General features: G+C 45.3%; 2 protein-coding genes across 2 annotated transcripts in view; one reads left to right on the top strand and one right to left on the bottom strand.

Moving 5' to 3' along the window:
• Window positions 1-2,575: 2,575 nt before the first annotated feature.
• LOC131264397 (uncharacterized) lies at window positions 2,576-23,112 on the top strand. The gene is made up of 20 exons (XM_058266700.1): window positions 2,576-2,654; window positions 3,776-4,443; window positions 4,527-4,571; window positions 4,855-7,737; window positions 8,322-8,686; window positions 8,757-8,967; window positions 9,035-9,393; window positions 9,479-11,471; window positions 11,540-11,698; window positions 11,770-12,722; window positions 12,797-13,213; window positions 16,133-16,543; window positions 16,617-16,728; window positions 16,807-17,649; window positions 18,038-18,922; window positions 19,002-19,143; window positions 20,114-20,931; window positions 20,992-21,072; window positions 21,145-21,722; window positions 21,812-23,112. Exons 1-20 carry the CDS (start codon window positions 2,576-2,578, stop codon window positions 22,800-22,802), a joined length of 12,993 nt encoding a protein of 4,330 aa, XP_058122683.1. The 3' UTR covers window positions 22,803-23,112.
• The window catches only part of LOC131267304 (store-operated calcium entry regulator STIMATE-like), a 250,804-nt gene continuing 230,294 nt past the window's right edge, over window positions 6,721-27,230 (bottom strand). Inside the window, exon 7 of the mRNA XM_058270151.1 lies at window positions 6,721-6,730. The gene's annotated coding sequence lies outside the window, so the exon portion shown is untranslated. The remainder of the gene's footprint in view (window positions 6,731-27,230) is intronic.

Genomic DNA, 27,230 nt, shown 5'->3' with positions numbered 1-27,230 from the left:
TAACTGGTATGCCACTAGCATAAATAGTAAGTAAGAATGACGATCCACATAAGAGAAATGTTTCTCAAACGTAAAACCTAAAGCAATAGTACACCGGGTCGTTGTTCCCGTTCTAGAATGGAGTGCTTCGTTTCCCTAAAAAGAAAGCCAATCTGCGTACGATCAGTCACTTACAATCGGGAATTAGGTTGAAAATTGAAAATTTTCAAACGAATATAGCACAAAAGGGGTTTTGATGTTGTTTTTAAAAATTATTTTCGGTAATTAGATTTGTGACGTCGAACGCGTTGTATATCATTAGGACACAAGGACAAAAGACAATGTATCGGTTATTCTTAGAGGCAGTCCCAGTTCAAGTTTTTAGAATCCTATCTTACACAACTTTTTCCCCAATTCCCATGTAATAGCTTGTGGCGTTTATTCAACCAGAAAGATTTGCTACTTTTGAAAACTGCTCCATAAAATGATTCTCCTGAAAGACACCTGTGTTGCCTTGGGCGAACAATAATTGTCTCATACTGGTATTTCCTATCAATGGCAGCACGATCTCCAAATCTCTAAAGCGGTGAAAGATCGGGATCTTTAAAGTCCATCAGTTTTAGGTAATAATTTGAAGCAAAATGTAGAACAGTAGCATGAAAATGTACTGTTTCGATATATCAATAAACAATCACCCAGAGTAATCCCCTAGAAGATCGCTTTGGTACTTGGAAAAAAGATGTATTGCTTATGTGCTTCAGAAAGAACGTGAAAGCAGTTACTGGAGGTGAGTATGAAAGTGAACAATCGTCTCGTTTCGGACGGGAGTAGATGTCTACGACGGTTAGGGTTATCAGCTTATCGGTTGCAAACCGATATGACTCAGAACTTACGCTTACGGTTACTGTTCTTAGCTTCTCCATCTGGCTTCAGTCGAGGCTGGTAATCGGCCTACATTTGGTGGACTTATCATAGGACGTTGATGGAAAAAAAGAAAGCCAATCAGTCCATGTCCAGCATAATCTCATCTTTCTCCTGCTGTTGCCCGCTCTTCGCTCATGTTCGCCATACGCTTCCTCACGGTATGCTATTTTTGTACCCCTTACCGATAGTGAAACCCTACCGGTGGAAGCAGCGGATCACACCGGCACAGCGGAGGCCGATTTGGAGGCCGTCCCAGAACAGGGGCTCTTAATCTTCCATGGCGAGTCACTACCTATGTGAGCGTACAAACCGTTAGCGGTTGTTTGATTGACAACCCGGTGCCACCTCAGCCGCCACTCGTACCGGAATCCCATCCCATACCCGATGCTCTATCAGGGTGGCTCTTGGAAGCATCCGAGAGGCGACCTCTGACATTGGTTCGGTGATAACGCGAGCGCATCAATAGCCGGACTCAACGCCATCAAGGGGAATTACAGTGAAAGACCTCTCAATTTTGCCAGTCTGCTCCTTCGTTCGGTTCCGGTCGGATCGTACTTTTGCCTGCTCTGGTTAGCTTCTGATGTGACTGTGTTTGTGTGTGTTTGTGTCGATTCAACGTTTATCCTGATTTTATTTCCTCTTTGCGGTTGGTTAGTACCGAAAAGTGGCGGTATCGAGATGTAAACGATTTTAAAAGAATCGTAGTTCAATATATGACACACGTGTGTAATCGGTTGAATTTCATAGTGTTAAAGAAATCGTTGATTACGCAACGTAGTGAAAATCTTCAATAGAAATATTGGAAAAGAATAATGCAATAAAGTTTACGCATCTCACGCCAGGAAAGCAGTTGGAAGAAGCTCACTTACTTACTAAGTGATACGGTGTTAAACTATGAGAAAAATATTGTGCAATAAAACAATGCGTGCCGGCCTAAAAGCATAATGGCTGCCGGGGGCAGAACGTGTTCAATTGAAGCAACGGAAATCGGTTCTACGTTCCACGTTGGCGCGGTGAATGACCATTCCGTCCTCCGGCACTGGAAGCTGGAGATGATCCGCTCGTTATCGCTATCAGCTTGCGTTTGCGCCACGAAGATTCGATTCCTCGAAACGGGGCGAGAAAGGGCAGAGACGGAGAAAAACGGAAATCAAGTAAACAACCGCTGCTTATTGACGTACGCAGCCAAAGTTCAAGTTTACTGTGTCTCCGGGAGAACGTTCGAAATGTGTCCATTGATAACGTGTCGGTGCACGTTTCTTTCGGCGCATTACTGATCGCGAGCCTGCGTGTGTGTGTAGATGTGCTTGTTTGGATGTGTTTAGGATTCTGTGCGAGAGATGTGGAGGAAGTCCTTTAAAAAATGGCTTTTAGATTACGTTGTTCTGGTTCCATAAGATTACCAGCTTGAAGTGATAAAAATAGAATAGTGGTGTTGCATTCGAGGTGTAGTCTATTTTTTTAATTATTATAGCGTTATATTTGAATGAATCCATCTGATTGTCTTTTTCCTTCCGGGCAGATTTGGTAATTTACAAGTGTGTTTTCAGAGTTTGTTGTTATAACAGGTTTTACGGCCCGGAATGGCACAAGAAGGTAGTTTGTGTATTCAGTGATTTACTATAGAGAGTGTAAATTGTGTTTCTGCGGGTTTGTGCACATTGTGCAAATCATGGAAACGTGGAAAACTTTCTCGTGGGGAATAGTGTTCCTGTTCGTCCTGGCGAACCCGGCCGAAGGATTGAAAAGAAGTGAGTACAATTTTGAAATCATCCTCATAAGAAAGAATTATAATATTCATGAAAAAGAGAAAACTTATAATATGAATGTTGCCTGTGTCTTGGAAGCTTTCAAAATATACAACTGAACAATGTACACATATGGGAAGTATTACGTAAATGACTATATAAATAAGATTGCTTATTTGTACCAATAAACATTTTTTCCGTTGTTAAGCTTCCGTTGGGGTGTGTTACAAAATGTAAGACACGGCGAGTCAATATGCACTCCCAAACCATTTGTTTTTCGTAGTCTATCGATGAAATAATGGCATTTTTATAGATGAGTTGTCTAACATCTCTTCTATTACCAAAACAATTCTCAAATTGTTACAAAAACCATTATTGTTACTCCAAAAATTATTAAAACTCCTCTATTTGTGGAGATTTTATATGCTTCGACCTTAATTAATTCCAAACCAAGGTAAACTATTCACATAAAACAATTTACATAATTCACATCAAACACCAAATAAAAATGGTTTTATTGCAATGAATTTTACATCATATGTCTCAATATGACATATCGAAAATTAATCATTTGTAAGTTACCGATGTAGAAGACGCTCAACTATCAGTTAATTTATATGAGTTAGTTCCATTCTGGAAAAGTTTTCTCGACATGTGGATGACATGTCTCATTGTTACACCGGTACAGTCTGCCCTACGTAGACCGGTGCATTTTATCAACAAGAATACAAGGATTATGATTTCCATTCTCTTCAGTATTTGTCAGTCCATCTAGAGGTACGTGAAGGATTTCGACTTGATTCTAAAATCCTTGTAAGCTTACATGATGAGTAGACTTAATTTGCCTTACCATGTTTTCCCAGGTATATTGTAATGTAAAGGCGTGCAATTTTCATAGAATGTTTTAAAAACGCCAATACAAATATTCCATTTGTTCATCAATTTGGATGGAAGGTGCCATTAAAACCGCCTTATATTATTATTTTTTAATTATTTTAAATTAAGCTTAAAGACAGATGTTGTCAAATGTACAGGAATATAGCACCGTTAACTTTTCTTCATTCATTCATCTTTTTTCTTTCATTCTCAACTTCCTCTTCCTTTCCCCGCCACCATTACCTTAGATCCCTTGAAGGATCCTCGCATATGCGGTCGACCTGTGTGTGCCGACACGAATGCAAAGTTCCACTACAATGTGGGCAGTCTGTACAAGTTCGACTACTCGATGTACGTGAAGACGGCGCTGTCCGGCAGCGGAGACAACACCTCCGAACTGCATCTGTCCTCCGTGGTGGAGATCGACTTCCAAGCGCCCTGCCAGGCTACCCTGAAGATGTACACGATCGAGGTACGTGAGCGCGCCCAGCAACCAGCGGAAGAGTCGGACGCCGACTACAGTGACGATTACAACAATGCGCCGGACCTGAGCGACACCTCTGGGGACGTGCACCCGAAGAGCGAGGTGATCGCCGAGGAGCTGATGCGCTTCGAGCTACGCTTTGCGTTTCACGATGGCGCGATCAGCGAAATCTGCCACGAGGAGGATGAGCCGGTGTGGACGTTGAATCTGAAGCGTGGCATCCTGTCGGCGCTGCAGAACACGATGCCCCGGTTCGATATCGACTACGCGACGACCGAAACGGACGTGTCGGGGATATGCGACGTGAGCTACAAGGCGACCGGACGCAATGGGACGAGTCTGCTGTTCCGGAAGTCTAAGGATATCGTGTCGTGCAAGCGGCGCTACAAGACGATTTCGTTAATTCAAACCGTGCCGTACGATTTTCGACCGGTAGGTGATGGAATGGGACGAATGATTTTTTTTCTAGGAAGTTTCTTCACTCCAAATGTATTTCTTCTTTTTTGTTGTTGTAGAATTATGTAGCTTGGCCAATATTGAACTCGACCAGTTATTGTGATGTAAGTATACCAAAGAGAAAACACCAGTTTACAAACATCGTTTGTAAGATTTATCGTTATCAAGATGTCGTTATTTTAGATGTGCAAATTTTGTAAAAGCTATAAATTAGAAATTTTGCTTCATCATTTAATTGATGTTTACATTTTCCTTAGTTCAGTTATCTATTCAATTTCTAAATTATTTAAATAACTTTTCCTTCAGTGAGTCAGATTGAAAAGAGTAAAAGAACTGAAAGACGAACCACCTTCAAAATGTGTGTAATGATCGGAGTTTTTCCTTCAGATTTCTGTCGATAATTCCATCTACAAAAATGTCGCTTGCTACGAGCGTCACCAGCTGGTGCCGTTCTCGAACGGGTTGGCTGGCGCCGTGACCGAAACCTACACCAAGCTCGAGCTGACCGACGAAGAGACGTACACTGATGATGGCCAGCAAAAAGAGGAAATAGACATTCAACGGCGATCGACGCTACTGTACGACCACACGCCCTCGTTGCGGGACAGCCACGATGAGATAAAGGCGTCCCGGGAGCTCCTGAAGCAGCTGTGTGCCCTCGGCTTCCCGAACATCAAGCGAGACTTTCCGGATGTGTTCCTTAGCTTCCTCACGGCAGCTCGGGGTCTATCGACCAACGCGCTCTATCAGTTGCTGGCCCGCTCGGGAAGCATCTGCGACAATGGACGAAACCACATCCTCGAGAGCCTGCCGTACATTCGAAGCCCGGCATCGGTGTCGCTGATGAAGGATCAGATCGTGAAGGGCGAAGTTTCGTCGGCACTGGCCCGGGAGTGGATGCGCTCCTTCGCATACTTGACGCGCCCGAACGAGGAAGTGCTAGAGGCGATGTTCGAGCTGATCGAACACGGTAGTACGATCGGTGATCAGTTCTATTTCCTGCCCGCTACGACGGTGGTACATACGTTCTGCACCATCCATCCCGGGGACTGTGGGGAGGTGGAGAGTGTACAGCGCATCGTAGACTTTCTGGGGTCGAAGCTGAGCGATTCGCTTGCCGATGAAGACGAGCTCGAACAGGATCGTGCCAAACGTGCTAGTGTGATCTTGCTTCTGAAGTCGCTGAGTAACATGGGTGTGGTGAATAAGCCGCTCACGCACGAACTGCGAGCGGTGATCGAGGACGAGCGAAAACCGGCCGAGGTGCGGGTGGAAGCGGTGAACGTGTTCCGACGTCACGATTGCCACCGAACGAAGGATTACTTCCTGAAGGTGTACGGTACGTTCCAGCTAGACGTAGAGGTGCGTATTGCCGCGTATCTGCAGGCGATGCGTTGTCCGGACTATCTGTCGGTGAAGCTGATCAAGCACGTCCTGAAGACGGAGGAGGTGAACCAGGTCGGTTCATTCGTGTGGTCCCATCTGACGAACCTTGCCGGCAGTGCGTCTCCGGTGCGCGTCGAGGCGCAGGGCCTGCTGGCGGAGAACGACCTGGGCAAGAAGTTCCGGCTGGACGTACGCAAGTTTTCGCGCAACTACGAGCAAACACTGTTCTTCGACGAGTACAACTTCGGAGTGACCGTGGATAGCAACGTGATCTTCAGCACGGAATCGTATCTCCCGCGCACGGTTAGGTTGAACTTCACAACGGACCTGTTCGGTGAGTCGATCAACTTTCTCGAGCTGAACATCCGGTCGGAGGGGTTTGAGGATGCCGTGCAGGCGATCTTTGGGCCACATGGATCGTTTAGTGCGAAGATGGTGAACGAACAGCTGGTAAAGCTGCTCAAACTGGCACGCCAGTATGTCCCGCAGCGACTCCTCGACCTGTTCGAGGATGACCCAATATGGAGTGACGAGTCGGAGTCGGAAGACGGTCGCAAGTGGAAGCGCGATACCCAACGCTTGCCGGCAGTGATCGCGCGGGAGGTCCAAGAAGAGGCGGACCAACTCGGATACCGGCTCAAGAGTAATTTCAGCGATCCACAGCTCACAATTAGCGGCAAGATCTTCGGCAATGAGATGTTCTATTTTACCATGGGCAGGGAGATTTTGCAGCGCGACCTAAAGTGGGCCGTTGTCAAGAAGTTGTTCTCGGGCAAGGAGGTGTCCTACACGAAATCGGGCGTCTTTCTCGACACATCCTATGATGTCCCGCTCAGCTCGGGGCTGCCGTTGGCCCTTGGGATCGTTGGTGCGTCTTCTGTGGACCTACGGATGACGGGTGCGGCGCGGACATTCGACATCTGGCGTAAGATGGTCGATGTGGAAGGCAAGGTAAAGCCAAGCGTAACGGTGGACCTAACCGCGACGATGCGTAGTGATTTCGTCCATGCCAGTACGGCGATCAAGGTTAAGAGCAACGTGTACTCAAGCTCGGCCTGGGAAACGAAGCTAAAGGTTCGCGGGGCGGACCTAGCGGTACTGACAGTGAGTCTGCCACAGGATCGCAACGAAATCTTTAGCGTTCGCTCGGAGATGTTCGTGCTGGCAGACGGGCGTGAGTTGAAACAGACCGGCATCGAGCGGCGTTACACCAACTCGACGTGCACTTGGCCGTTTATCGACCAAGCGATCGGGCTGAAGGTGTGTGCCAACTACAGTCTACCGGATGTCAGCAGTGGCAGCGATGTGGACGTACCAAGTCTCATCCTTAGCGGACCGGTCAATTTCGATTTTAGCCTTGACAAAGCGGACCTCACGGCAAAGGTTTATCTGCTGAAATACAGCTGGGATGCGCGTGCCAACCAATCGATCGGGACGATCGTCTTCGAGACGCCGCATTCGCTGGTGCCACGCGTCTTCCGGGCAAACGTTACACTCGAGGCACATCGTAAAACGGCAATCATGTCGTTCGTCAACGGTAATATTTCGCACAAGGCGGTCGGTATGTACGTCCACAATGCGGACCAGCACCGGCTGGAGCTGTCACTGAACGTGAACGATCGTAAGTACCTGGCACTGGAGATGGGTTACAATAAGACGGTGGCGCGCAACGGCCGGATGTATCATCCGTCGTTTTATCTCTCGGTCAACAACGAACGGATCGCCGGAATGGGTGGCCAGGTGCGGCAGACCGAGAAGAATAACATTACGCAATGGGACTACACGATGGTGTTCGAGACGAAGCGGCTACGCGCGAAGGCCATCGGTTATGTGGCGATATCATATAACGCGACGTACATGATTCACAACTCGATGGAGTACAGGGTAAGCATAGCGATAGTGTTGTTGATTCACCAGCAGAGTAATTTAATTCCTCATTGGTCCAGGATCAGGACTCTGAAAATACTGTTTTTCTTTTGTGTTTTTACGAGATGAATTTAAATTTAGTACTAAAGTTCTAATTGAATAAACTAATTTATTCAAGTGCCAGGTTGTATAAATATCATAAATTTATGATAAATGAGGTATAGGTATCAGAAAACATGTTTACTAAGTGGGTATGTGCTTCCACCGCTTTGGTTGGTACCCAAGTTTTTCACTGTTTTTAGATTCCATGTTTGATAAAAATAATCATTTACATAAGAAAGTACTTCTATATTGCTCACTAGTAGTCTTAATCTCACATCAGCGCTTGAAATTTGACTTACTTATATTGTTCTTTTTGTATTTTCTTATTTTCAATCCACCCAAATTAAAATCCTTCGCATGTTTTCAAAAAATTAAAACATAGACTTATCGGAGAGCTTCCGAATCACGTGAATGATATTAAAAATAACAGTTCCTAGATATTGTGTGTAGCAAAAAATTTCATTCGCTTATAAATAAACTCAACGAAATGCTTCTTTCAGTTCTCGGCAAGCAAACTGGAACACTTGGTAATAAACGCTATGGCGGAGGCCGTCAAGAAGGACGTATCGACATACAACGTTAACTTCGATCTGCGTTCGAGTGCCTATCCGCACTTCGATGTGGCCCTCAACGCAACCTATCTAGAAGGCACTGGCCGGTGTGATTTCACGCTACTGCACAACAACGCGCCCGATCTGCGGAACGAAGCGTACCGGACGACGATTAAGGTGATCTTCGCGCACGACAACCCGTACCGGAGTCATGTGATCCTGGGTCCGCAAAGCGACAATCCAACCGAACGGACAAGCCTATCGTTCGAGGTTACAAGACCTCGGTCGAAAACGGATCTGAAGGCGATGATTGTGTAAGTTTGTAGGCGTATGGTTAAAAATGTCTAAATTGTATTAAGTTATCATGATTTCTTGTTACTGTAGCCACGAGAACATGCTTAAGAAAGGATTAGAACACAACGTCCGGTTGCTGGTTCGTTACGCTCCCAAGCGCGAAGTAACTGGCGTGGTCTCGTTCTTTATACCACGCACGCAGCTTTTCTGGTTTGATGGTGCGTTTAATCTCACCGTTCCCGGATTCCATCCATGCACCGTACAAATACGGATCAAAGAGAAGGCCCTGAAGGAACACAGTGTAAGTAGAGGAATTCGAAATCTGACCGTCAACCCGACGAGTAACATTCTCATCCTTGTACAATTAGTTTGATTTCCGTGGAGTTTGGTTTTCGGCACATGCACTGAACGTTAGCGGGTGGTATAAGGATCGCAGCTCGATTGTGAAAAGCTACCACCACGCCAAACTGGTCGCTCAAACGGGCCCAACGTTCCGCGAGGTGCTCGGCGATCTGAAGTACATCCGGGACGAAAACGACAACCGGCTGGACGTGCGCGCGATGTACGATAAGCGCCCGTACGGGATTACGTTGCATCACCGGCAGGGTCCGGAGAATGGTACCAGCAGCTACGCGGAGCTACGCTGGAACGACGGATTGTACTGGTTTTCGGCGCTGATGAAGTCGGCCCCGATTAAACAACTCGATCTGGAGTTACATATTGACAAGTAAGAATAGAGCTAGAATTGAGGGTATTGCAATTGGTTTGGGATCAATAAACTTATCTGTGTTTTGTTCTGAACTGTTTTATAGAATTCGTGATGTCAGCGTGTCTCTACGGGGCTACTCAACCACTCTGAAGCGTGAAGTCGGTATAGAGTTAAAGTGGGACGCCAACCGTGACCCAACGCAGCGAATAACTATTTCTGGTGAATTGAACACACCTACAGATCGAACGTACGATGGACTGTTTCTGCTGTCCTATCCAAATCGCACCTTCAGTGGCACGTTCGACCTCAAGCTGGTCGATCCACGATATTTGGCCAACGCACGCATCTCGTGGAACACAACGGAAGCGATCGAGCTACGGCTAGACGCCGGAACGGACGATGACGTTCTACGCAATATGTGGCTACTGTTCCAGCTGAACACACCATTCAATGGCTGGCGCCATAACGCCCTTAATGGTGGGTTCTACTTCAAGAACAATCTGCTCCGCACGAACCTGTCCGCGCACTGGGCGGAAGATCAAAATCTCGGCCTTGCGCTGATGGGTTACTATATGTCCAACGAGACGGACTTCAACTGCGAGCTGGAGACGAAGCTGCACAGCTCCATCCAGCACGTCCCGACGGCCATGCTGCACCTGAAGCACAAAACCGACCGGAAACGGATAGAAACGATCTGCACGGTGAACCACACGGCAACGGATGAACCACCGCAAGTGTTTTCCGTGCGCTCCAACTGGCAATATGACGCGGACCGGCGGTACCGCAACGTGACGGGCTCACTGAAAATGATCAGCCCGTTCGATGGCTATCAAACAGGTGCCTTGGTAGCTAAGGTGTCACTTAGCGAGAGCCGTGCCATTACCGGGGCGGCCGATTTGCAGCTGGACGACGACAAGTACGAAATGGTGGTCGTTGGGCACGTACGGAATCTGGTCGATTGTATGCTGACGGCCAACGTAACCTCGTCGAACGAGAACTATCGCAACATAAATGGACGCTTTGGGATCAGTGAGAAGGATCGCCACCTGGTGGCGGAAGTGATCACACCGAAGAGTGCGCTCGGGGTGGAGATCCTGTACGCGATCGTGTCTTCGCAGAACTTCGATGTTAAGTTTCATCTTGCCACTCCGCTGAAGGACCTCGAGAAGGTTATTCTGCGGGGCAAGCTTCAACCGGACAACATAGATTTCCGCGTCGGCATGAACAGTATCGTGCTGGGGTGCACAGGCGTCTGGAGGAAGGCTACCCTGCGAGACTTTGAGTACTCGTATCGAATCTATACGCCCCTGCCTAAGTTTGAGGAAAGCGCCTTGATCGTCAAGGTGGTGATCAACACGGAGCGATCGGAATACATCGACGTGGAGCTATCAGGCAAGTTTTCCGAGTACAAGCTGGGTCTGAAGGCAGTCTCGAAGCCGAAACCCCGACTCATCCGTCAACTGTTGCCGCAGACGGCCTCCTCAATGGTGGAGGAAGATCCGTGGAGCGCGGAAGAATCCGACGGCGAGGAAGGCGAGGATGACGAAGAGTACGAGGACGAGGAGGATGAACAGGAGCTGCTTAACTTCATCGGAGACATTGAACTGTACACGATCGTACTACCGACGATCGAGGGTACGCTCGAGCTGACCGAACACCGATCGCAGTACCGGGCGATCGGTAAGATAAAGCTCCCGCAGGGTGACATCGACATCCGCGATCGGTTCTACCTGAAGGATCTTCTTAACATGCAGAACAAATTGCGACTCAAGACGCCGTTCCCGGTGGCTAAGGAAATTACGTCGGAATTCGTGCTCAAGTACTCGTACCAGGCGACGGATATCACAGTTGGCATGAACATGAAGTTCAACAACCGCTCGGAATGGGTAAACACGGGTTTCCAGGTGAACTACAAGTACCATTTAGATGAAGCGGAGGTACACAAACATCAGGCGCTGGTCGATCTAATGACACCGATGAAAAATCTCCAGAAAGTATTCCTGAACGGTTCGCTGGAACTAGAAGATCACAGCTATAAGGGAAATCTGACTGCGAAAACGATGACCACGGATGCGTCACTGGCACTTTCATTTGAGGTAAAGTGCGGGACAAAAAATCTACCGTATTGCGTAGTGTGTTTTTCTAAAGTCTATTTCCCTTACAGAGCGAAGATCAGTTCATCGATACGTTTATGAGTGTTTGGGTCCGTGCACCCCTCATGCCGTACTATGCTTGCCGTGTGTTCTACAAGCAGGACTTCTCCAATACCGAAAACTCGATGGATCTCGGATTTTTGGTGAACGATGGTGACATGTACAGCAATGTACGATCAGATCTAGCGCATAGTCCGTGCTTTAGGAAAGCTTTCATTCAAGTCTTTTCGTCCTTCCACAGTTCCGTATCGATGGCGTATGGTCGTTCGCGAGCCCTCATTATCTCGTCGGAGCAGGAAAGTATCAGTCGAACTTCCTGCCGATCAATTTGATCAACACCGAGCTGAAGATCACTCGATCGCCACACCCACGAGCGTACTGGAACGTCAGGTTCAACGATCAGAACGGCACGACGGAGGAAATTAGAGCTAGTGCCGAGCGTAACCGGGAAATGTTCACGATCGAGTTAAGCGTACCGATGGAAGCGTACAAAAACCTGTCCATCCATGGCCGATTGCAGAATCGGCGCGGCAGTGAGTATACGGTGTCTGGCCAGCTGTACCGCAACGAGTACGTGTTCCAGCTTGAGGGAGACGCTACGATTGTGGAAGACATTCCATACCGGGCCGAGCTAAAGTTCCAGCCGCTCGGTGCGGAAGGATCAGATGGTACGATAAGCTATCGGTGCGGACAACAAAAAAGCGTTACCGACTTCAATCTCAAGCTGGAGAGCGGCTCGAAGTTGGCCAAACTGGATGGAAGCTTCAAGCTGTCCGCCATGTCCGACTGGTACATAAAGCTCGGGGTGGAGTCGTCCGAATCGAGCCTGAAAGATATTGACTTCTCGGTCGGCATCGAACCGGAGACGAATGGAAAGGCACTTGGAAAGTTTAACCTACGGTCGCCCTGGGCGCAGTACGGTATCGATCGTGCCGACATAGAGCTGATGTTCGACGTGAAGCCCATCTCGGGTTCGGTGGTTGGACGGTACGCCATTCGCGAACTAACCGGCAATAGTAGCTGCCTGTGGAACTGGGCACTGAAATCGGACATGCAGTTTGCGCTCGAGAACCGCGTGCTACGAAATTCGGTGGAGCGGTACTTCCGCACGGGCGTCCGCTACGTCAGTCCGGACGTGGAGAACAATCATAATTTTACCTTCGGTGGAGACTTGAACTTGAACAACATTTGGGTGTAAGTATACTAACGCAGTCAATGCTAAAATAATATTGAGAGGTTTGTTACGTGGGGTTAATTTAATTTTCCAGATTCAATGCAAACGCCTCGGTTGACTTCATTTCCATTCGCGACCTATCGGCAGTCATGACGGTATTACTGCCAAAACCGGTCGGCGATGTTCATACGCTGGCGATCGCGATGAACGGGAATCTACCCTTCGTGGAGCCGGTCAAATCTTTCCACCTGGAAACTTCGTACGAGACGGAAGAAAGCCGTAAACGCTACGCGTATCTCTCGGAGTACAGCTTCATCGGCGATCTGCGCACACTGTTGCGTTTCGAGTGGGGCCCGGACATCAGGAAGCAGCGGATACAGTCGAACTTGAATATGTTCCGCATCGGTGACCGGCGGGAGTTGACGGCTCGACTGCGTGGTCCATGGTACCTGGAGGATGCTTTTACTGCCTACGGAACGTACGATTATATCGATGCGCTGTTTCTCGTCAGGTAGGTTAGCTTCCACGCATACTTAACCATTTAAGAAAATATACATTACGCCCATACAGTCAGTGCACAGAAGGGAAACAAAAACTATTTGGGTTTTGAGGAACAGTTGTTTTAGAAAAGTAAAAATGAGGGATTGTTATTTGCACTGTCCTCTTCATTTTGATGTGATTTACCAGTTTGGGTTCCCAAGATATTCTCATAATTGTCCCGTCGCACCCTAAACACGTACAAAAAAAGTGAGTACATAGCTCAATGTTTCTTCATGTTATTTATTCTATTTTGCTTTTGCTTGGATATTTTGTGGTTGTTTGGAGTTTTATTACAAAAAATGTGAACGAGTTAATCAGTTCTACCGCGGGTTTCCTCTACTCCTTTATTCTGCCATCCCTTTAAAACATAGTAAATTAACACTTGATCGTGAATAATATTTTTCTCTGAACCCGTGGGAATCGAGTCTAATCGCCACTGGCGATGGACTTCTCTATTGTGAGATGTCTTACGCTGATTGTGTATTTTAGTGAGATGATCGTTTATAGGTGTATTTTATAGAGCTTATAGGTGTATTTTACCAATCGTTCCGTGAGCAAGATTGCTACCAATACGATAAGTACGGTTGCTTTAAAGTCCTGGACCATGTGATGTTCTGTATGGACTTCCAGATTCTGGATAATGGTAACGTCGTTGTTACAACCCAACTCGGCTCTTGGTTTAGATCCCCATGAACCCATTTTGTCCAAAAAATGGTCGATTGTAAATTCGTAAGTGATCTTTATCAATTTTTCTCCGTCGCACTGCAGGTCTGTAGTGTCTGTGATAGGTTTTTTTTGCACTCAAGATAACTTAGTACGCACGCTGCATTAATGAATATTTTCACTGCACTGCAAGCATTTTTCTGGATCAACTTTCTTTAGTATTTTCACCGTACCAATTTTTCTTCAGAAAAATTTGTTTTTTCATTCGATGTTTCCGGAACTTATTGTTTTTCACTCAGTTTTATTGGATTGTATTGTATACATCCGGGAGCCTCGGTGGCCACGTGGTGTTGTTGGTCCGGTCGCGAAAGACAGGTAGAGATGCGGAGTGGAACGGCCGGTTGAATCAGTCGGAAACTGGGTCTTCGTAGAATGAAACAACTTGTTTCGTAGTTACTTTTTCAACGACTGAACGATTTTCGTTTGCCGTACTCTTTATTTTATAGTATGTAAAAAATATTGGTATGTTTGGTAATGGTTGGAGTTGTCATCATTTCTTCTTCTGATTGGTTAGTGCTGATTTGCCTTACTTGCATTTTGGGCGCGTTGGTAAATGTTTACCAACTTCTGACTTTGGTGCTTAAATTGCTTGTTAAGCTGAGTAAGGTTTTTGTATCTTGCCCTGAATAATGTATCGATAGAGTGTGTTGCTTTGTCATGCATTCGTTGTTTTGATGGCTAGGCTCAATGGCAGGGGCGGATCATTGGGTAAGCAAACTAAGCAGCTGCGTGGGGACCCACCCTTTGGAGGGCCCCGTCCTTTTTGCCCATGATTTGGAATTAAAATATGAAATTGATTAAGCATATTGGACATAGATCAGCAAAAGTAATGTCCTGCACATTTCCAAATACTACTCTACTTTTTCTTCTAATTATTCATGCTTTTTCTTTTCCAAACATTTCAAGATTATCATTTTTTTAAGACGATGTAAGACATAAAAAAAAATTACTCGACAATTCATAGATGGTTCATAGAAAATGATATTCGTGGAAAATAATTCTCGTGAAAAGTTATTTTTTGTTTCGCATGAAATACAGCATTGGAAAAAGCATTCGGGTAAGATTCCAAAGCAATTTACTCTAGCGTTAATGCCTTTCTTTGGTTTATCATCCAACCCGTTTTCAAGATCAATGTAAACTCGTCCTTACGAGGATTAAAAATGCTTTATGGAAATGTTCACCTTTCAAATGTGTACTCATTTTCCACGATAAGCTTCATTCGAGTGAATGATCCAACAGGGAACTTCAGAGAACTGCTTTCGTTTCTGCTGTAGGTCGTGTTATTTTTTATGGTGTTGTATGGCTAAACTTTAATGTGTCACGGCGTTTTTACGGGCCGTGCTGTTTCGATGCGTTGATCGGAATTTGCTTATGATGAGTTTTTATAATTTAGGTTGAGTCAAGTATGATTGGATTGACATTGATTAATAACAAGTGTGTCGGGTTAAGCTTGTGCATATCGTATGCTACACATGATTTTTAAATAGCTTCACCACTTATTGGCCTCACTAGAGGTGCGACGGGACAATTTTCAGCATATCTCGAGAACCCAAACTCGTATCACGTCCGAATTTTATCAACAATAAGATGATAGTGTAAAGAACAATTACTCGTTTTTACTTTTCTAAAATTAACGTTCGTTATAAAGCAAATGGTTTTTGTTCCTGTTTTAGCCTGCTGTGTACTGACTTTCTCTGTGTACTAATTTTTATTAATGTATTAAATTTAAAAACGAACATAAAAACAGCACCGCTTCAAATTCGTCACTTTTTACAAATTAACCAGTTGAGAAGGAGAGCCTATAGTAGCCTTCCAGAGACGTCGGATCCAACCCTTTAACAGAACAAGGTTTACTTAGGTAGTCACTATTTTGATAACACTTGTCTGTTGAAATGTGTTGAAGGTGCTTTTCCGTTATATATTCCGGCTTTTTCGATAGTTTGTATGCATATAATATCCTCATCTATTTTCCACCTTGCTCAATTTCTGTTCAATTTGGCGTAGGCTTACGGTTATCGTGGAATTTAATCCAGGGACTTACATTGTACTCATGGTACGGATTACACGATTTGCTAGAATTTCGTAGTTGCTCTATGAGCTTACCCGTCCAAAAGCGGATCAAAATGTTAACAGGTACTCTACGTACACTTAAATGTTATCTTCCCAGCGGAAACATTTCCATACCAGCATCAACGAAAGTGGCGAGTGCGAACGTGGCCTTTAACAATCTGTCCAACATGAAGGGTGACGTTAACTGCACCACCCCGTTCCTGAACGTCACCTGGATCCATGGCCAGCTGGAGTTCATTGAAACTCCGCTCGAGTCGATACGCTACCTAAAGGGAACGTGGCCCGAATCGAGTGCGGTGTTCGACGCAAAGGCAACCTACCGCAGTAACAACCAGGATCGAGAGCAGCAGGGTACGATCAAGATAGAGGTTCCGCTGCAGACGAGACACTACGCCGAGGTGAAGTATGGGCTGGCACAGCGACCAGCTATTACCACTGGCCATGCTGAGGTGGACTATAACAGCCAGAAGGTGCTCAGCGGTCAGTACACGTCAAAGGAGGAATCACGGTAGGGTTTACTTTTTATACCATCGAAATAGAATTCGCATTTTACTAATACTGCTATTTGTATTTCTACACAGAGCTGGATTTGATAAGGAAACAATCGATGTTACTTTGGAGAACAACTTCATGCCTGTAGGAGTGCATTATGTGCATTCACTCAATTTGCTAGACGCAGACGTACGCACACTGGTAAGTGTAGATCGTTTAAATTGTTTTGTTTTGTTGTCGAATCGGTGCAATAAATGTGACCATTATATAATTGTGCAGGACATAAAGCGTGCCGAAGTGTTTCAGCTACGGAATCAGAAGAATTTCAACATTACCGGCGAATTGCACGTGCTGGACAAGGCTATGGGTCGAGAGTACATCGTTAAGGCGATCCACCCGAACCGAACCGTGGTCCTGACTGCCGATTTCGAGCAGGATAATAACGTCAACCGAAAGAAATCAAAGCTGCAGCTTTCGCCGACCGTCTGGATTGCGTACGACTTCCAGCTGGTCAACCGTTCGCGGGACGATCTGGAGTCGCAAAACTTTACGCTACAGATTTCCTACCCGAAACGAAACATCTCCGCCGACGGGTGGTATTCCTATACGGACCTTGCCTTCGACTCGGACCTCACGCTGTCGTACAGTCCGAACCGAACGGAGGAGGACAGTGCGCCGCCCAAACAGCGTACGGTACGGGGAGCGATTGTGTGGCGCGATCTGGTCAATAGTACTACCGGCGGACAGCAGCTACAGCTTGCGCTCGGTCATCCGAGCTTCAAGCAGGACGTTACACTGGACGCACTGTACTTTACCAATCCAAAGCATTGGTTCAGCTCCAATCTAGCGTTGCGCTACAATGACGACGATGATCATCTGCTGGCGATGGGCTTCGATTTGAACGATCTGCGACCGATCGTTGGGTACTGGAACTACTCGTACCATCTGTACAGCAGGCATTCGGCATCCGATTTGGATCTGGATTCGATCGGATCGGTTGGGCTGAGGCATGGGCTGTATGGTATAAGCTCCAACTCTCACTACCAACGGGCCTATCTCTCGCAGATGCAAGGCCACGTGTTGGGTTCGCTGAACATACAGGAGAAGGAACTGCATTACGAGGTAATTTTGTTTCTTCATCAAAACATTTACATAAAACATTAAAAGATAAGTTCGTATCAAATCGCTTGAACAAGTTTAATGAATGGTAAATGTTTCCTCTTAAGCTGCCTTCTCCAGCTGACTCCTTTTTAATGCCTTTCTTTGGTTTATCATCCAATCCTTTTTCAACATCAATGTAAACACTACCTCGTCCTTACGAGGATCAAAAATGTTTTATGCAATTGTTCAACTTTCAAGTGCACTCATTTTTTGCGATCAGCTTCGTTCGAGCGAATGATCTAACAGCAAACTTCAATTAATACCAAAATGTGCACAAAGTAATGGGTGCAAAAGTAACTACATCTCCTTTTAGATTTGATTATTACGACAAATTTCTTTTCGTTTATAGCGTATAACTTCTCAAAGCAAGTACCGCATATGGACTAAAGCTGCCGGAGCCTATCCCGTCTACAAGATCAACGGAACCTTGCTCGACGGTACGGAAGTCGATGCGAACGGCTTCTTTTATTTAAACATCGACGACCGAATGGTGCAGATGAAGATCAACATGACCCCGGACGGTTCGGAGAACGTGTACATGTACGGCATCATACCCGACTCGCGCAGTGCGTACTTTGACTTCTGGCGGGATTACGACAATTCGCGCGAGGTGGACGTTACCTACTACCTCAAGATGAACCATTCCCGGCTGATCACGGGCCACATGCTGTGGCGCCCGCAGATCAAATCGGACCTGCAGGAATGGGTGAAGGACTACTTTAGCCGGATGCACCACACTTTCCTCGAGTACACCGAGTTCTGGATCAAACACGTGTACCTCGAAACGAAAGACTCTACGACGGGCATATACGAGGCCGCGCAGCCGTACGTCGAGGGCCTGCTGGAGGACATGGCTGGGCTGAGCGTGCTGCAGAATGATTTGGAAGATCTACACCACTTCCTGAACGCGTCGTACGTGGCGGATGATTTCTACATTCGGTCGGCCATTAACTTCACCATCACGGTGCTGGACGAGCTGGCGATCAAGAATAAGATTACATCGTTGCCGAAGATCCTGACGGAGCTGTGGCAGGTTATGGGAGAGTCTGGTCAGGCGTTGGGCAAATCGATTGCCTGGTTGCTGGAGCGCGTCAAGCTGTCGTACCAGAAGTTTATGGATATCGTGGGACGGATCTTCCAAGGGGATGCCATGCGCTACTTGTCGTCAACGTTGGAGGATTCGCTAGAGCGCTACGATAGATTTGTAAAGGATGTCCATTTGCAGTTTATCAAGGTATGTGAGGGGTTTATTTTGGGCCGAAAGATTGTCTTGTTGCCGTATTTAAGCATTCATTTTGTTTTTAATTCGTTAGAACATCCAAGACATGTGGGAAAAGTGCACTACTATGGCGTCTACGTTCTGGCACCGAATGCTGCAAAACATTGAACCAACGATCATTCGTCTGGCACATTACGGTGAATCGCTCGGTTGGTTCGTCGGAAACGAGATTTTCAGTAAGTTGGTTTAATGTCCAATTGGTCATGGATCGCTAACAATATATAACGGGTTATCATTATGTGTGTAGTCGGAGAGAAATAATAGCCATTCAAGTAACAACAATTAGCAACAAGTCCTCGTTCATCTGAACAGCTGGGACAGCCGCCAAGTTCTGGGTAGAGCTTTCTAGGGGCCTCAAGCAGCTTTGATTTGAATCCTCTTGAAAGTACACACTACATGCACCATATATTACTTTAGATTTAGCTTCATTTTACCTCAATGTTATTTCATTCAAATGTTTTGTATTTTTTTGTATTGTGCTTATCTCATGCGATATCAAGAATAACTATCCAAGAGAATCCATGATATAATTTTCTATGCAGAAAGTAGACAAGTAATTAACATTTTGATTTTTGATAAAATTTGATTAACAAGTTTTTTAGTCATTCTAAAACTGAACAAGTCTTTTTTTTTATAGATATTTAAACATTATTTCTATGTTTTGAAGTGTACAGGACACTACTTTTGCTAATCCATATATGTCCATTATTTGATATATAATAATTATACTCAAGCCATTCTGAGAATCGTCTTCATTCTGATGAAATCTTTAAGTAAATCATATATCTTTTCAGTTTAACCCCAACAAAAACACATGAAGGCGACGTTTGATGTTTTCTTTATCAAGATTCAATTCTGATAGTTCAGTTGCATCATTCGCACATTTTCATATTCTTTTTTTTACTTTTGCGCGTTGCACATTTGATGCGACAAGCAACTGGGCTGCGGCCTAGTTTGCTTACCCTATGATCCGCCTCTGGTTCTGGGAAGTGTCCACAAAGTGTTAAGGGAATCAACAATCGTTATAAACACTTTTTTAATGTAGGTCATAGAAATTCGTAGAATTCAGCTATTCATTGATCAAAGAGCAAACAAGTAAAACGCGGTTGAGTTAAACTTCCAATGGCTTCCTTTTTTTACTTTAAGCTTTCCTCTACAATAAGACGCAAGAACTGGCCGATTCGCCATACTTCAACACGGTGACCAACTTCACGCAAGACCTTGACATGCTGTACAAGGATCTGGTGACGAATGACGTCTTCACGAACCTCAAGAAGTACTCCTCGGTGACGTACCGGTTCCTGCGCGAGAAGTACTTCCAGCTGGTACCGTTCGGGCGCGAGTTCCACCAGGTGGTGATGGAGCTTGTGGAGGAAATCAAGGAGCTGCAGAAGATCGAGTACGTGCGCTTCTTCATCCAGCGCTACGAGGAGGTGCGGGCCAAAATGGAGTGGCTCGCGGACGAGTTCCAGGTCGAACGGCGGTTGCAGCAGATGTGGACGATACTGCGCAATAAGTTATCGCACATAGCGCAGACGGCACTGCAGGCCGAAAACCACTACCGCGAGGCGAAGACAAAGTTCATCTTCGATCCCGACCACGGCGTGATGGAGCTGGAGCAGAAGCTACCGATGTCCTGGCATGCGTTCAACGAGACGCCCAAGTTTGAGGAGATACCGGAGTTTAAGTTTATTGGCGATATTCAGGATCTGTTTGCCGGGAGCAACACGACCCTATGGACGCTGTACAACGACATTTGTCCGTTTGCCGATCCGCAGATGTGGCTGCCACCGTTCAAGAGCGTCGGGTTGCTGGTCGGTTCGCGGCACTACATGTCGTTCGATAAGCGCTTCATTTCGATGGACTTGCGCGAGATGGAACAGGGTGGCAGTTCGAACGAGTGCCGTTACGTTTTGGCCCATGACTATCATAATCGCACACTTACGCTCCTATTGGAACCTTCGGTAGGATAATTTGGTAGCTGTTTTGTTGTTGATTGTTATAATATGGAGTGTGTTTTACAGGTACTGCCAGATGGTCGCAGTTCGCGGAAAATAACCCTAATCACGGATGATCATACGCTCGAAATTGATATTTTTGATATTGTATGTATCGTTTAAATGAATTTTTATTTAGTACAAAACTGATTAATTGCATCAACACCTTCCACATTTCAGAGCGTAAAGATCAACAAGAAAGACACAACCGCCCTACCGGCCCTGATCGGCAAGGAGACGGTGGTCTTCCGGGAGTCGGACCTGCTGTACGTTCACTCGCAACGAGGCTTCCTGCTCGCCTGCAGCCTTCGCTACCATCTGTGTTGGCTGGAGCTGAGCGGATGGTACTTTGGAAAAGTGGCTGGTTTGCTTGGGACGATGAATAATGAGCCGTTTGATGATCGCACCACTGCCATGCACCGCTTCAGTCAGTCTGATGATCAGTTCCTGAACAGCTGGGCTCTGCCGGGATGCCGCGCTTCCGTGGCGACGACCAACAGCACGAGTAATTACTATGGTGCTTCGAACGAGCTGACCCAACTGTGCGACTCGTTCTTCCGCCACAAGCTATCGTACTTTGCGTCGTGCTTCCCGGTGGTAGATGTGACGCCGTTCTACGATATGTGCCTGGATTTGGGTCATCATTTGAAAACCGACGTCGGGCCCTCGGATCGTGGCGCTTGTTCGGCGGCGCTTGCCTACATACAGGCGTGTGCGATAGAGGATACGTTGCTGCGCGTGCCGGATAGTTGTATCAGGTACGGAAGGGCCTTATCTCTGAGAAGAGGGATCGTTGGATCGTTGTATAATATTGAAATACAATATTCCTTTGTTTTTATTTTAACAGCTGTCAGCTTCTGAACGGTACACACGTACCCGAGGGAAGCTTCGTACCGTTGCGCGATGCGGATGTTCCGGCCGCTGCGGACGTGGTGTTCATCGTGGAGGCCAAACCGTGCAACGAACGCTTCGTGCAAACGAAGAGCATCAATCTGCTGGTGGATAGCATCAACCGGGAGCTGCAGGATTTGAAAATACGCGACACCCGGTACGGTGTGGTCGCGTTCGGTGGTGCCGCTCCCTTCGACCGGGCGCACAGTGTCGTCGTGGGGAACAGCGTGTTCGAAAATCACGACCGATTGCAGCCGTTCTTCGAGCACATCGTGACGGGCAACGGTACGAACGAGGACATCTTCGATGCGATCATACTGGCCTCGAAGCTCGTGTTCCGACCGGGCGCCTCGAAGACGTTCATCCTTCTGCCGTGTTCGCGCTGCGCAACCTCGAAGATGAAGCTTGACTTTTCCTCGATCGTCCAGCTGCTGATCGAGTACGACATCAAGCTGCACATCCTGGCCGACCACGAGCTGTCGTTCAACAAGACGCGCGTCTCTCGCCTGTTCTACGGCATGGACAGTCGGGCCGCGTACACGAAGAAGGACGTGAAAGAGCTGGTCGGCGATGAGGAGCTGCGGAAGCAGATACGGCTCCCGAAGGCGACGCTCGGCGAGTGTATTGCGTTGGCGATGGAAACGAACGGTTCGGTATTCGGTGGCCACAAGCTGCGCCAGGATCATCGGGCCAACGCGAACAATACGAAAAAGTTCATCAAGGTGTTTGCGAAACGGATCGCCCAGACGGCGGTACCGAACAGTTGCCAAACGTGCGAGTGCACCGGGCACAACACCGGCGTGGCGTACATGCAGTGCTTGCCGTGTGAATACCCCTCGCCGTTCACGCTCGACGATGACGACATGACGGACGAGAAGTTCCTGTCGGTGATGCAACCGGAGAACGATTGGGCTTGGGATGAGGAGGACGAGCAGTTGATGCAGTGAGCGGTGGTGGAGATGTTTAAAGCATTTGTATTTTTATATTTGAACTAGACTAATATGCCTTCAAGATGGGCAAAACTTACCCAGCAGGAAACAGGTGTTAGCACATTTTTACAAGAAACACTTGTCCTGCTCGAACGTACAATCTTACCGAGTTTTCCGTTCGTACTTGAGTAATCTCCGTTGTCTTAGAGGGATACACATTGCCTCGGTAAGGCATACATCGTTTAAGAAATGCTTAAGCTTCACTAGTTGTTCGAATAATAATAACATTCATAATAATGATAAAAATAAAGCAACTCGCCCGAGAGTTAGGAAAGAATATTTCATTTTTATTACTATCAGTAGGTTACATATAATTGGTTTTGTTTGCTGTCTCCCCCTTCCGCTCGTGTTTTGTTTTTAACTTTTGTGTGTTTTTTTCTTCTCATTTCTTAGATTCTATTCGATTAAAGTTTTAAAGTTTCCTCTGTCCACAGTTTTGCCCAACGTTCATCCTTGCATAGTATCATCGTTTCTATGGGAGGACGTGTTAGGGTACCACTTTCTGCACCCTTCCCTAATGAAGCCAAATGTTTTTTTTTGTTTGCTGTAAGATTCTGTTGTTTTGTGGTTTTTAATTAGTTCTACCCGTGTCCTTCGTAGCGATTTCGTTTGCCAATTTTTGATGGTTCCAGAGAATGGGCAAATTTGCGATTTTAGTTAGTTTTGCAACCATTCTCGTCTCGTTCAGATTTGCCCAGCGTACCCCATCGTATATTGAATCATGAAATAATTTCGAGATGTTTTCCTATTAGACACTCTGATGGTTGGATCATTCATGAAAAACCATTACAAGTGCAGTTTTCCCATTTTTTAGACTTCTCACCATGTGTTCATCTCGAACAAGTTGCTGCCATTCTTTCTCTGGCACTCCCTATTCGTTTGGAATTTTACTGTATGTAAAATGAAGTGTTTTTATAATCTGTTACTAAGATGAAGGGCAAACTAATATCAAACGATTACTTGCAAGAGCCAATGTTCCTGGTGTTAAATTGTTTAATTGCGGGGCAAAATACATTAGAAATTAAGTTTCCAAAGTTCTTCTACAATAGTGCGTCGCGTGAGAGCGTTTTCTATCAAGCTTCTTTAGGAACTCGCAGACCGTTTCCCACCTTTACGTGTTTGGCTTAACTTGTTCGTACGTTTTGTTTTTAATATAATTTTGGAGTGCAATTACTATTCTCTAAGTCTATTTTCTCCATTTTGATATGTTCTACTGCTGCTGCTGCGGCGGCGGCGGCGTCTGCTATTGCCTATTACTGTCGTTTGAATATATCCTGCTTCTCTCGGTGGCTTAGTTGTAGGAATTTTAAACTGAATATGCGACTAAATCAACGACATAAAACGTTAAAACTTTTGCTAGCTGTTGCGGGAAATGTTAATTCGATGCGCAAACATAAACGATTGAGTCGATGATTGTCACTAGGAAGGGATTAACTTCATCCTAATATAGAGCGTGCCTAAAAAATACTAATTAATTTCGAGGAGTAGTACTTAGCATTAGGAGAGCGTTTTAGTGGTAGATTGAAATTGATTCACGCTAAACAAGCCTCATAACTGAAACAAATGGCCTTGTACAACAAAACACGAAAATTTGTTTTGCAAATGAGTTTAGCTAGCATAAGCGTACATTTGTGTGTGAATGTACTTCCATTGCACTGGTTTCCCTTTACCTACGAGGAAGGTGGAAAAGGAGCTGCTCTTACGGTCACTCCCTCGTAGGTGTTGAATAATATGGACGTATCGCTGATAAATTGCGCTGCAGCATGCTTTTAAGTTCACCCGTTGCGAATGTGGCGTCGTGGTGTACTTTTGGGGGATTTTTAGTTCTTTCATTAATTAGTTTTCCTTGCTAAATTTACCTAGCTAATACAATGGGACACGGCAAATGCAGCACTGGAGAGATGACTCGTACTTTCCTCATTCATTCCGAGCTCCGTTGCGCTGTTTTCCATCTGCGCCTTTGCGTTTCCGTTGTGATCCGGTTTCCCGGTGCGTTCGTTTACGACTACTGCCTCCCTTCCCTTTAGCAGTAGCAACAAATAAGGCAAGCATTGTTATTTTATTGAGTTTTGAAATTTAAATTCCTCCTTCCGACCCTTTGTTGTTCCTAATTTAGCATTCAATTCTTATCAAATGGAAAGGATAGGGAAAACTTTCAAGCAGCACACATTTTGCAAACCACTTCGATTCCTGGGCCACTAACGTTTTCAACAGTATCCTCTAAGATGCTCATAGAAATCCGTGATAGAATATTTCGTTTTGTTCGTTTAGGTTTTATAAACTTACGGAATTTCTTGGAACAAACCTGTTTGCCAATTGTAGCGATGCACGATCGCGCAAGCTAAAAGCCTTTGCGTTTCGGCGATAGTTGTGTTTAAAAAAACATCTTATGTGATTTTTTTTTTAAAGAAAGCCAAAGTTGTACTATCCTTTGAAGCACTTCATCTTTGCTACTAGCACGCGCACTATTTGTGGAACACCTTACGCCTATCTTATCACTGGCCTTTTTTATGTATCGCTCCGCTAAATGGAATGTTGAAGCTTGAATCTGACGCTACCCTAATCTCCACTATGCTTATAATACTCGCCTAGTTAGATCTGACCCTATGAAATAGTACCTCTTTCCATCTCTTACTCTATGAAGCATCTCTGTTTAATAGTATCGTTTCAGTTTCCCCCATCCAAACATAGGTACCTTTTGGTGGCGCTTTACGTAAGCGCTAGCATATATTCTAACACGTCTCTTTACAAACGCAACCAGAGTTCGTAGGTTTGTGTGTATGTTTCGTGGTTTTAATTGTGGTCTTTACCTTTCAGCCTCTGGTGACACACCGAATCCCCTTGCGGAAGGATGCGCATTCACATGCATTTACTTATTATTTGGCGTTTTTCTTCTGCTCTGATGCTTTTCATCGTTAATCGCAAGCGTTTGAAATCGTTATTTTCCATCCCATCTAACTTTTTCCTTATCATATCTATCATCTGTGTTCGTAAAACTTTTGCATACATCTTCCCTTTGTCGACGTATGGTTTCGTATGTCTTTTTGCAGCTACCACATGTGTGGATGTTTAGTTTGCGGCGAATGTTACATAATGTTTGTTCCCATGCCAAACATGCTGGTTGCAGCGTTAACGTTAAAACATGACAAATGTTACAATTTTTCAAAAGAATTAAACACGTTCCGTTAAACTGTTGCTACAAATTGAACGTTTTGATGGTCCCCACTGACGAAAAGAGGTAACGGTGTACGGACAGCTTGCACAATTTAGAGAATATTTGCAATTTTCTAGTAAAACCCACAGCGGCAACCGATTTGAGAGTTGTACTTAGGTTTGTTGCTTTTTATCTTCTTCAAATATACTGAATAAGTTTTACATACTGATTTGGTTGTAAGCGGGATTAGAATAATGTAACAATATCATACGATAGAGGTATATGGTGATAGCAATTTTGCCAAAATAATACACTGAATGATAAGCAGAGAGATAAATGAATCGCGAAAATAAGCTTTTGTTTATAAAAAAAATTAATACTCGTTTCCTAAAACACCATCCTAAAAGTAATAATAATCATTATATCTCCGCTCGCTTCTGTCGTACTGCTGGGCCGGAGTTTGTTTCGTTGTAAGGAAGTTGCGGTATCTTTTAGAATACTTTCCATCCAGCTTCTCTCATAGATTGAACATAGTTAAGGCTTACTAATTGCTTCCCAGTGTGTAAATTAGTTTACTTTCATATAAGTAAATCATATGACATGATTGGCGTAAACAATTCGTAAATAAGTTGGAATAGTTGGAATTGTAGAATCTGATCTAAATATTATGGATTTTGGTCAAATAGCTATGCAAAGTTACTAATCCAAGTACCGCACATTTACTGTAGAACGGTTCGTTTTTGCATTTAAACCGGGCCTTCCTCAAAATGCCCTTTGTGTGCTTGGGAAAACATATATGGTTTATTATACTTTTATACCTTTATTGGTCACGTTTATAAATTTTCTCGTATCTGGGAGGACTAATTCTTGGTTGGGAATTCAACCTGACTGGAATGACCAAAACAACCTTTGCTAAATTTTGCACACATCAGAACTACCAAGTTGGGGACAATCATACAAATGTTGTACCGAGCTGGATGAAATAAGCTTATGCGAAATTATTATTTTGAGATGCCGTTCGTAACTGGTTTTTATCGGCAGAAAATCATGTTCATGTAAATAAGAATATTGGCGCACATTTTGCTAAGCATCCTTACGAAGACTACAAAAGGACTTGAGGAAGGACCCAGCGTGGTCACAAAATATAAAACTAAAGCACGGAGAGACATAACAGACAAGAAAAGCGTAATATAAATACTTCCCCGAATAAATCCAAAAAAAACAATTTTGAT

The sequence above is a fragment of the Anopheles coustani genome, chromosome 2 (assembly GCF_943734705.1).
Source record: "Anopheles coustani chromosome 2, idAnoCousDA_361_x.2, whole genome shotgun sequence".
Lineage (NCBI taxonomy): Eukaryota > Metazoa > Arthropoda > Insecta > Diptera > Culicidae > Anopheles > Anopheles coustani.
This window is presented reverse-complemented; position numbering and strand designations above follow the sequence as displayed.

Coding starts and splice junctions, on each gene's coding strand:
- LOC131264397 (XM_058266700.1), top strand. CDS start 2,576: ATGGAAACGTGGAAAACTTTCTCGTGGGGAATAGTGTTCCTGTTCGTC. Junction 20,932..20,991: donor CGCTCCTATTGGAACCTTCG/GTAGGATAATTT, acceptor TGTGTTTTACAG/GTACTGCCAGATGGTCGCAG. Junction 21,723..21,811: donor GTGCCGGATAGTTGTATCAG/GTACGGAAGGGC, acceptor TTATTTTAACAG/CTGTCAGCTTCTGAACGGTA.